The 12,086-nt window shown below is 37.3% G+C and overlaps 1 protein-coding gene across 1 annotated transcript in view; it reads right to left on the bottom strand.

Annotated features, from left to right (window-relative positions):
* The window catches only part of LOC126177145 (phosphatidylinositide phosphatase SAC2), a 371,512-nt gene extending 361,164 nt beyond the window's left edge, over nucleotides 1-10,348 (bottom strand). The window contains exon 1 of the mRNA XM_049924417.1: nucleotides 10,156-10,348. Within this exon, the coding sequence (XP_049780374.1) occupies nucleotides 10,156-10,285 (130 nt within the window). The 5' untranslated portion in view covers nucleotides 10,286-10,348. The remainder of the gene's footprint in view (nucleotides 1-10,155) is intronic.
* Nucleotides 10,349-12,086: the final 1,738 nt, after the last annotated feature.

Raw genomic sequence — 12,086 nt, 5'->3', positions numbered from 1 at the left:
GTCCACTCTTGTCCATCAGTGTTGGAATAAACAACTTTCTCTTCACTACAGACTTATCTTCAATAGACTAATCCTTCACTGCAGGCCAAATCCAAAATTTGCCACTTTTTTTCCACGTAAAGTAATGTTACACTTATTATCTAAATGCTTAACTTCCGCAATGTATGACCGAGTCACAGATGATTCTGTCCCTATCACTGGAAGAAAAGCTTCAACAAAATCTTCAACACTGATGTTCCACTGATTGTGTCACCCCAACTTTTAAGCAGACTTTCTTTGACACAATACAAATAAAGTAATGACGGCAACTTGGCAATGGGACAGACTCCAGACAATATCTGTTCCAGCATTTCAACATTTTCTGCAATTCTTTCCTTGGGAACATAAGTCACTCTAGTTGACTTCATGCAGTGTCCGGCACAATCAGAAAAGTTCTCTGCGGTTTGTACATTGAAACCCTCAGATTTCACCCTGTTCCAGACAGCTCTCTTTATAGGCCCACCTACATCAGCAGCAGCACCCTTGCCATGTGCTGTGGTAAAAAAAAACTCCATTCTACAGACCTAATCAACATATTTCCTAAAAATGTCATATTTTTAAGTGTGAATTATTTTTTAAACTGCCCAGCACATCCATCAGAAAATATGTTTAGCTCAGTAATTTGTGGATGCTTCATTTTCAACATTTTTATGACTCTAATAAGAATGCCCAAACTGTGAGTTTGCCATGATGTAGTTCATCACTCACAACCACCAAATACTCAGTGCCAGTCTCCAACCATGCCACCGCTGTAAATATGGTAAGTTGACCATGTGATCAAGAATTTTGTCCTGCATGTAAGTACACGATTTTCTGAAAAATCAGTTTGCAGAACTACAGCATTTGGTGTGACTTTGATGTCTGGAAATGGTATGATTGTGTCTGCTTCACAAAACAATGATAGGTGAACACTGGTAGTGTGCAATATCCTGGAGTACATCTTTTACACTACCAGCTTCAGTTAACAACTGAAATCCGTACCTCTCCTCCTTTTCATAGCTTCCAAAATACTCTCTCATATATGTTACTTTCACCTATAAGATTAATTAGTCTTGTACCACTGGCTTGTAACTTACAATTAACAGAATTTCGTGCCTTACACTTTTCATTGTCTGTACTACAAACAGATTTTAGAAACCAGTGTTTTAATAGTATTTGGGAAATTTGGAAATTCATCACAAACATTTTACAAGAAACTCCATATTTGCATGGTACTTACAGATAGGCCTACAGACATCATGTGGCATTTTTGATGTTGGTAAAACATGAATGCAACTGATATCAAAAAATTTACTTTTTTCACCACAGCTGTAAGCTGCAGAAAGTCAGATTAAGAAGTTCACATGATTCAATAACTGTTAACGTTATTCTCATCTGCACATTACACTTTTCTTTGGTAATCATATCTCTAACAAACAGACAATCTCCCTCTTTGAAGAACTCCTGAGATGTCATCTCTTGAGAAACAATTTTGGACTTGGGAAATAAGTTCTTTAGTATTAACTTTATTCCCATGCAGTGGTATTTCCGTTCTGGAAGAAGATGAAAAAGTGTCAATTTCTGGATATTCTGATAACTTTTCACCATGGCTCTTCTTTTACTGGAGCTCTTGGGCAATGTTTCCTTTGTTCTATTGGCTGCCTTTCCTAGTGAACTCACTGACTTGCATTGTTGAACTAGTGAGTTACGTACCTGTTCTTTCTTATTCATTATGTAGCATTGTTCTCATTCTCTTTCACTTTGTTTCTTTAATTTATGAAGTGCCCAACTGCCAGACTTTGTTTTTCTTATCATTTGCCTTCCTTTCTTTTCACACTTCCTTTAGTTTTCTAAATGCAGCTGAAACACTTCCTCATTTTTCTTAACTTTTCTCTAAACTTTTGGACTCTAGCCTTTGATGCCATTGTTGCTATGTACTGTAATCTAAAATTTAAGAAACTATCTTTTATTATGCTGTTTGGCAAAATTAGTGCCCAAAACATGTACCTTCATTCTAAAACAATTACTCTTAACATGTTTTCTGGTATAGCTTCAGACATGGTAGAGAATGTAGTTTGTAATGTCCCACCTGTAACACACAAATCTCATTCTTAAAATACTTTAAGTTCACCAAGACAATAATAGCCGAGTTCTTTATGTACACTAGCTTATTTTCACAATATTCCCTTGTACAATTACATAAATTACTTTTGGTCAAGAAAATTTAATGTTTTAATGTTACAGGTGGGGCAATGTGTACTGAAATCAAAACAATTAATTTAGAAAACAATACTTACATCAAATGAACTTATAATACACAAATCTACTTCTTACCGACTTGCTTTTTTAGAAGCTTATGACTTGTGCTCTAAAGAATGGTCCATTGGACTACAAACAAGGTTGCAATGATACACTGTTCCAATGCTTTTGATCATCAGAAAAAAGCAATAACGGATGGTCACAGTTGTGTGTTCTACAATGAAAGTTGTGTAAAACGATAATTGCATGATAAAATATATACTTTTAACCTTATTTTGCTCAAATTTGAAAACTGTATCTCAATAAATGTACTTTCATTGAAATGTCCCTTTTTCCTTGGAACTGCTCATAATTGGAAAATTATGAAACAAACCAGAGAATTAATAAGACATGGAAGAAATTGTTTGAGAATGTATGAATGAATTACACATTACAGAGGAAAGTTTTCAACTACTAGACAGAATGTAAGGATTCTGCCACAACAAAACTTTTCAACTTAGATATGCATATCTGGGGTTTATAAAACAACACTTAACAGCTTTGCTGGAAACCTTTTGAAAAATTAAACTTGCTAAATTGTTGCAGCTTTCTGTACAACACCTAAGGAAGTGTTATCAAGTGCAAATCATTTTTTCTGGCTAATGTTCACTGAATGAATGTTGTTTATTCTGAATTAGTCAACATTGCCAACAACAAATCCCATGATGGGATATATCTACTGGGATGGCACAAATATAATTTCAAGACATCAGAAGAACAGCCTACACAAAGTTCATGAACTGACACCACAGAGCTGCCTATCATTTGCTGGGCTAAAAATACACTTGATGAGTGCACACAGTTGCCCCAAAATATAATACTGTATGAGATGAGACAATGAAGGTTCACAAAGTAAACAAGTCTCTGTGTTTCAGTGTCTGAGGAAGTGAAAATTACTCTTGTAGTGAAGGCAGCAGCATTCAGTATCTGCACACGATATTGAATGTGATATTTCCAAGAAAGCTTTCCATTTATGTCAGTCCTAAGAACTTGAAATAGTCAACTTCGCTTATCAACCAGCTTGGTGCAACAAGACGATGCTTTTTCATGAATTACATAGCAAAAATTTCATGCATTACTTTTGTCTCTGTTAAGAATTAATATGGTTTCTGAAAGCCAAATTTTGATGTCACACATATTTCATAACACATCTCAGACAAAAAGAGAACAATTTTTGGATCATTTGTAATTTTTAATGGTGTATCATTGATGTATATATCCCTCCTCAAGGAACACTGCCTTAATGCAGCACTGTCCATGTGGGTGAGGTGGTTTGTGTGCTCTGGATCCGGAGGGCTATGCCAGTGGTAGCTTAGCTACCAGAAGGGTCACCCAAGCCAGACAGGCCAAAGGGGAGGAGCCAGACAAAGTGTGTCCCACAATGGCCACTGCTCCCCCTTTCCTATCCCAAACCTGTCCTTCTCCTGTCATTTCCTGTTATATGAATAAGACCTCAACAGCAGCGACAGCGGAAAAAGAGTCTTTCGGAATGGTGAAGCTGGCGGAAGAGGCATCTTTTCTCTTTGGGTACAAAAAAAGAGTACAAGTAGCGACTGTACCCCAGAGGGGTGGCTACAGGCGGTGTCTGACTCCTAATGAGTGGCTGATTTTAGGCTGGGCATCCTGCTGCCTATGTGGAAAGTAACAGGAAACTCACACATTACATTCCCCAGCACTACATGGTACGTATCTCCATATGAAAGATTCCAGAGTTAAAACTTCCCCTCATTCGGGTCTCTGAGAGTAGATGTATTTGAAAAGAAGAGAGAGACAGTGAAGGAAGGAAAGATAAGGATTGGAACATGGAATGTGAGGACACTGCTGCAAGCAGGAAAGCTAGAGAATGCAAAACAAGAGATGTAAAGGAACAGATTAGATGCCCTTGGTTTGTGTGAAATGAGATGGGGAGAGAATGGGGAGATAGAAAGGGGAGATTATAAGCTCTTTTATTCCAGGGGAAATCGAGAGTGGTGAAAATGGAGTAGGAATATTGATAGGGCAAAAACTGAAAAACAAGGTAATAAAGGTACAATATATTGATGGAAGACTGATGATGATATGACTGAAGGATAGTTCAAAAGATTTGGTGTCAATACAGGTATATATGCCAACCAGCCACCATAGAGATGAGGAAGTGGAAGAATATTATGAGAAAATACAAGAACTCATTGAGAAATAAAATAGAAATGCCTGCATTATCATCATGGGGGACCGGAATGCAGTGGTGGGTGAAGGAAGAGATGAAGATACAGCAAGAAAATTTGGATTAGGAATAAGAAATGAGAAAGGTGAATGACTAATCAGATTCTGTACAGAAAATTCATTAGCAGTGGGTAACACATTATTTAAACACCACAAAAGGAGATGTTACACATGGATATCACATTGAATAGGGAAAGATATCAGTTGGACTATGTCCTGATACAAAAAAGGTTTAGGAACTATCTGAAGACTGCCAAAGCTCATCCAGGAGCAGATATAAATTCAAACCACAACAAAGTAGTGGGATAAATACAAGTGAAGTTGAAAAAAGTCTGGAGAGGTAAAACAAAAGAAAGACTAAACATAGAAAGACTCAAAGAGGTAGGAAAGGCATCAGATTTTGAAAACAGATTCATGGAAAAATGGGAAAGAGGTAGTGTTGATGAAAGTGTTAATGATAAATCGATAAAAATGAGGGAAGGACTCACGGACTCTGTCACAGTAGTAACAGGAATCAGAGTACCCTAAAGTACCAGGAATGAATGGATATCAGAAAACATGTTGAAAAAGATGGAGGGGCATAGAAAGTGGAAAAAGGTAGAAACTGAAGAAGACAAAGAGGTACAGGAAACTTAACAATGAATTACGAAGAGAAACTGAAGAAGCAAGGGAAAAATGGATGAAACAGAAATGCGACAAAATGGAGAAAGAGGGAAAGTATGAAATGATGTATAGACTGGCTAGTGAGATAGTTTTTTAATGTAAAAGAAAGAGGAATAACAACGAAATAGAAAGAGTGGATGGTAATCTAGCAGAAGAACCACAGGTTTTGAACAGATGTCTGTATAAAGGGGATGGAATACAAAGCAAAATTAAGGTTGAAGAGGAGCAATTTGTGCTGGAAGATGGAAAGGTATTCACCATCTTGGAAGCAGAAGTAGAAAAGGCACTGAAGGAGATGATGAATAGGAAGGCATGTGGAATTGATGATTTGCCAACAGAACTGCTGAGTCTGGGAAACAAGGCAAGAAAAGAAATGGTCTACCATATATGACAAGGGGAATGGTCTGAGGACTTCCTTGCAACAGTTATGATACCAATAGAGAAAAAGAGAAACACTAAAAGATGTGAAGAGCATAGGACCACCAGTCTAATTTCTCATGCAGCTGAAGTGTTGCTGAGAGTGCTGAATAGAAGGCTATATGGCAAGCTGGATAGAGGGATTGCAGAGAGGAAAAGGAACAAGAGATGTCCTTGGCTGTTAAGAACTACAGGGGAAAGACATATGGAAAAAGGTAGAGAAATCTTTGCTGTTTTTATAGATTTAGAAAAGGCTTTTGACAGAGGTCAGTGGCACAAGCTGATGGATATTTTGAAGAGGAAAGGAGTGGATTGGAAAGAGAGACGACTGACACAGAATCTGTATTTACACCAGAAAGTAAGGATAAGGATTGGAAATGAAATGACAGAAGGAAGCAGCATTGGACGAGGTGTTAGACAAGGTTGTTGCCTTTCCCCACTGTTTTTTAATGCGTACCTTGAGGAGATTATTGTGAAAGGCTTAGATGGGAAAAGAAGAATGTGTATTGGTGGAAAGAGAATAGAATGTATACGGTTTGCTGATGACATGGTATTAGTGGCAGAAAGTGAGTGGGCAGTGAATAACATGCTGAAATATCTGAATGAAGCTTGTGTGGAATATGGGATGCAAATAAACACGGAAATACGGAAGCGTCCGATCTAACCCGTCGGCTTTGACCCATGACGTCACAAATATAGCGGAAACGACAATTCCAATATGGCGGATATAGAAACGTTGCATACGTATCACAAAGACGAAAACACATAGAAAAAGAACACACACAAAGGTTTCACAAGAACAATCTGCTAACATTGATAGCAAACAAAGATAATAATAAACAAGCGGTACTCAAGGCCAGGCAGGGGGGGGCTGCGCCCCCCACTGACCCCCCCCCCCCCCCCGCCAAAAAAAAACTCCCAACCTAACCTCGTATTCAGGGCTACGCTACAGATCAATGTGTAGGTCAATCAAAAGATAAAAAAAGAAACAAATAAAAAAAAAGAAAAAAACAATATTGATTCATTAGACATAACGAGTAGCGACAAAACATATAGACCATAAAGATTGAAATGACGTCACACACCACAACACCCTTACATCACTGGTCAAAGCCGACGCGTGAGATCGGATGTTTCTGTTGACCCATAAACACAGCAAAAACAAAGAGTATGGTCATCAGTACAAGACACAGACTGTCCAATATTAAAATAGGACAATCTACCATTAGCCATTAAATATCTTGGAAGCACAATAACTGAAGACTTGAGATGTAAGTGAAAGCTCAAATTGCCATAGTGAAGGAGGCATTCAACAGAAAGAGGAGACTTGTGGCAAATTAGATAAAGGTCTAAGGAAAAGGCTTGCCAAATGTTTTGTCTGGAGCGTGGCACTATATGGGGCAGAAACATGTATACTGAGATGAGAGGATGAAAAAAGGTTAGAAGCATTCGAAATGTGGATGTGGAGAAGAATTGAGAGAATAAGCTGGATGGAAAGAGTGAGTAATGAAAGAGTATTGGAAAGGGTTGGTGAGTGAAGATGTCTACTGAAGGTTTTAAGAGAAAGGAAAAAGAACTGGTTGGGACATTCATTGAGAAGGGATTGCTTACTACCAGATGCTTTGGAATGACTGGTTTGTGGAACAAGACAGAGGAAGAAGGGGATACAAGATGATACAAGACCAAGGGAAGAGGAAATTATGCAGACCTCAAGAGGATGGCAGAAGACCGGACAGCCTGGAGAACTACCATGTGAAAACCTGCCTTTTGGCAGAACACTGATGATGATGTATACATCAAAAAAGCAACAGGCTCCGAGCAAAACAGTGGCATGCCAACCTCTCCCCAACAGTTTCCATCATTACAGTGTCAAATCTCTTAAATGTTTATCGCCTCTGAATAACAACCTTTTGTTTCCTACTTCCCAGATATGTGAACCATTGTTGAGCTCTTTTCTTAATCCCATATGATGAAGTATTTCACAGTCCACAAAGCATATACTATTATTAAATCAAACAAAATTTATTACATATTTTTTGCCTCACAGGCAAAAAAGTAAACTGCTTTTTATGTGGATACTCCTCTCCTGAACCCATACTGCAAATCAGACAACAAATTATATGTACCAAGATGCACCACTACCCTCTTGTACATTGCCTTTTGAAAAACTTTCAAAAACAACTGGTAAACATTACAATAAGGGAACACAGGTACTAGGAGCTGAGATTTTTCTAGAAATTTGCTATTACATTTGGGGCCAAGTCTGTTAATCAACTGAAGGATTCCATTTATAAATTTACAGTCACCCTTGATACTGAGCCTTGCCCAAATATTCCTGCATGAAGCTTCAATCCTTCTCTCAGTGGATTTGACTTTGTTTCTGCAAAGAGTAGGCCTACATCATGTGTCCATTTTCCACTAGCTTATCCTTCAGATATAAACTTAGATGTAGCAGAAAAATCTTACAGGGGAGGGGGGGGGGCCTTGAAAAATGAATTTTTCCCTCTGAAAATGCTGCTGGTTTTTGGAAATTCTTCACACATTAAAATTTTGTCCACCCTTTACAGAAGTGATGTTATGAGTGTAGATCATGAGTCCTGGGAGACTTCATACAGTTAACAGAACGTAATACACATAGAAGGCAAGAAACGGCATTTAACAGTTTATCAGTGCAAAAAGGTTTGTAAAAAGGGTAATCCTATACTCATATACTATGTCATCATGTACACACAGTCTTCATGTGATTCAAGGAAGGATTTACTTGCATCGACAGAAGTTACGAGTATTAATGTTGAAAAGAGGCCCTCCAAAACTCTTTAACCAAGGGATTCAGCCTTTATTCATCATAGAAATAGAGAATAGTTATCAAGAGATAGATATAAACCAGAGAACTAGACATGTGCGTCTGTTGTGCAATTTAACATCTACATAGATGATTTGGTGAGCACCTGGAAAAAACAAATCAGGCTACAGGGGACAGCACATACATAACATCTCTTAAGCGCAGAATATAATTTACAGCTTTCCATCTACACTGTCATCAAAATCTGATTGCATATAATGTTGACAATCTGGTGATGTAAGCAGTGACTGGGAATGAGATGTGGAAAGCTCACTTTCAGGATCTTGTTCAAAGACTTAATGCTGCCATTTTTACTATTCGAACGGTTTCCGAATTGAGTGATAGTTCGACAAGAAAATTAGCCTACTTTGCTTATTGTCATTCACTTATGTCATATGGTATTATATTTTGGGGTAACTCTTCCCATTCTAAAAGGATATTTATGACTCAGAAACAGGAGGTTTGTGTAATAAGTGGTGTAAGTTCACGAACCTCTTGTTGACCCCTGTTCATGAGTCAAGGTTTTTGACATTGGCCTCTTGTTAAAAATATTAGCTTATTCCTAAGAATAAGCAGCTTTCACTCACTTAATACTCAGCAGAAATCAAGCCCGCATTTGGATCAGACTTCCTTAACTCTTGTGCAGAATTCAAAAATCTTAGGAGTAATCCATACAATGTCAAATCAAAACTGAAGAGTTTCCTCATGGATCACTCCTAATCTGATGAGTTCCTTGAAAAATTAAGCTAATTCTTATTGAATTGTTGATTTTGTTTACTTAAACTTATGGACTGGCTTTTTTCGGGCTCATAAACATTTATTTTTATCTGTTATTACTTTTTATGTTGTTGTCTCATGTACTGACTTGTTCCGTGACCTCTGAGATTTGCTCCTCAATTTGGTCCTACGGAACTTGACATGTAAACAAAAATCAACCCAAATTGACAGGCAGAGATGTGAATCCCCCCTGTCCTAAATATAAGTTCAATGTGCTACCTATGGTGCCAACCTATTCAAAAAAAGAAATAGTGTGATGAGTATCAACAGATGCTTATCAAATTCCTCAAGAAATGAGGTGATAACTCTTAGCCTCCCTAAAGCCACTTCTAAATGTACCACGTCGATAACATTTCAGATTTTAAGTTCATATGAATCACAGTCTCGTTACACAACTCCAGCTAGCAATCTTCTGAGCGCCTTACACTCTGGAACTTGGATTAATGTACACAATCTTAATTGCTTGAGAGAACTTCCTAATGTTTATAAACAACACTACAGCTTAGCAAATTTGTCAACGACTGTAGTTGTTATTTAAGTTATTCTGTGACTTAATTACGCAACGTTTACGTTCACGGAAGTTTTCAACTACCGAACTGTCGAAAAACCGACACACATTAGGCATGCGTCAATCAATAACACTATTCGATATCACCAGCTGCACATCAGAAATGGCCTTAACTGAACATTAAAACATATGCGTCATTCCTGCCTCTGCAGATCCTTTCTTGCCAATAAGCCTCCGAGTAAACAACGACTAGGTCTCAGTTCATAGGACAGATTGTGACGCGGGGTATTAGTGCTATACATCGTGTTACATAGACGTAATGCATCCCTCTACCATACATGGTTATTTATATGAATTCAGAAATCAATGTCAGTACCAAGTCAAACGCATCAAAGCATCATTTTAAAATGGGAGTGGTAAACTACAATACCTGACTTTGCCTGAAAAATGCCAGTGTGACGGTTCCACCATAAGCCATATTCCCCTTTCATAAAAATGTAATACTGATCTGTGCGAAATAACTCAATGGATAAGTCATTAACTTTATATGTAGACATCATCAATATACTTTTCGTCTGTCAAACCCAAATGTCAATTACTGTGCCGCCATATTTGAAACAATGTTGGGGCGTTAGCAAAGATGTTCTGTCCGCAAAGTATAAAATATAGCATCGATGTTTACTAATTGATCGTTTGTTCCGGAGTGTTAAAAACCTTCTGGATCTGCTCACTACATTTACATTACCACAGGAAACGAAAACTTGCACATGCATGCTCTCTCCTTAAGAAGAACAGTTACCGCACCTCTGGAACACCCTACTGGCTCACTGGCCAGCCAGTCTTTTAATTTAGTTCTGTATCGTCCTTTGCCTCACTTACATGATGCAGGTATAGTCACAATATCGTACAGCAATAAGCACAGCGCAACTCTATAAATTAATATAAAATTAACATTTTAGAGTGTACTCAAAAACTGATACAATGAACTAATGCATTGATCTTATACATGCTCTCTCAACAAGTAAATAGTAATTTGACATACATGCAGTAACTTTGAGAAACACATTAACACGTCATTTAGAGTTAGACGAATATACAAGCAAAATAAAAAAAATCGCGGTGAACACAGCACGATTCGAATTACAATGAAAAAAATACAAGTATTTGTTAGGGATTCAAAATAACCTTTATTATAAAATCATTTATTTAACAGGTAATTTTTAAGTTATAACTTAAAATTTCCTCATCTTCTATTCCCTTGAAACTGTCAGGGCTTCTCCAGCTTCGTTCCATAATGGATCACATATTCTGAATTTTTGTTTCTCGAGCTCTTTCTAGATGTAGATTCTTACTGGTAAGTGTATTGTATTTATGGAAATCGGACTCTATGTGTAAACTACTCATGTATGTTCTTGTATGCTGTACACTTCTGAATATTTACAAAGGTTGTACTGTATTGCATTGTGTTTGTGGAGAGTTGTTTGTAATAATTCTAATGGTGTTTAAGTATAATTTAAAAATGTCTCTCAGCTGAGAGTTTGTTACACCACAAAACATTATTCCATAACATAAAATAGAAAGGAAATAAAGAAATACACTAATAATGCATACTCTGTGTTACAAATTCTAGAAATTCCTCTCAGTGCAAAACAGACAGAATTGAGTTTTTGAGCTATGTGTATGACATGGTCTTTCCAGCTCAAGTCATGATCAATGCACATGCTCAAAAATTTTGTAGACCATACTTTCTCTATTTCCTGGTCACTCAATAATAAATGGTTATCATTCTTCTTATGTACTGTACTGAACTGTATCTAATTAGTTTTATTTAAGTGTTAATTTAATAGTAATGAACAACTGAAGTACGTACTACAGATCTCATTGTGCTGTAGTGGATAAGGATTTTCTGTTATCACTTATATTTACAATTGTGACATGATTTTGGATTAACTGTTGAGGCATTTAATGTCATTTCTGTATATCAAGAATAATAGGGGGTCAAGAACACCACCGCATGGGACACCTGCTTCCACTTTCTCAGCATCTGTTACCAACGTTCTTTTTGCCTCTTTTGAGGTGAGATGAGTTGAACAACTTGAGTTCTTGCTTGTAGATACAGTTAAACAATTTCGTCTGAGTTCCTCTAATGCTTATTGGCTCTAGTTCATTAAGGAGAATTGTGTAGTTTACTGTATCTAAGGCGTTGGAAGGATCTAGGTTGATTCCTACTCTAACGTTCTGACAACATAAATTGCGAGTGTGGGTATGGGTTATACTGATTTATTTCCCCAAACCACATTCCACTTCTTTATGAGGTGACTTACCTGCAATTTTGCAGCCTGTCTTCTTTACAGCTGGAAA

The sequence above is a fragment of the Schistocerca cancellata genome, chromosome 3, assembly GCF_023864275.1.
Source record: "Schistocerca cancellata isolate TAMUIC-IGC-003103 chromosome 3, iqSchCanc2.1, whole genome shotgun sequence".
NCBI lineage: Eukaryota > Metazoa > Arthropoda > Insecta > Orthoptera > Acrididae > Schistocerca > Schistocerca cancellata.
The sequence above is the reverse complement of the archived record's forward strand: the minus strand, read 5'-3'. Positions and strand labels throughout refer to the sequence as shown.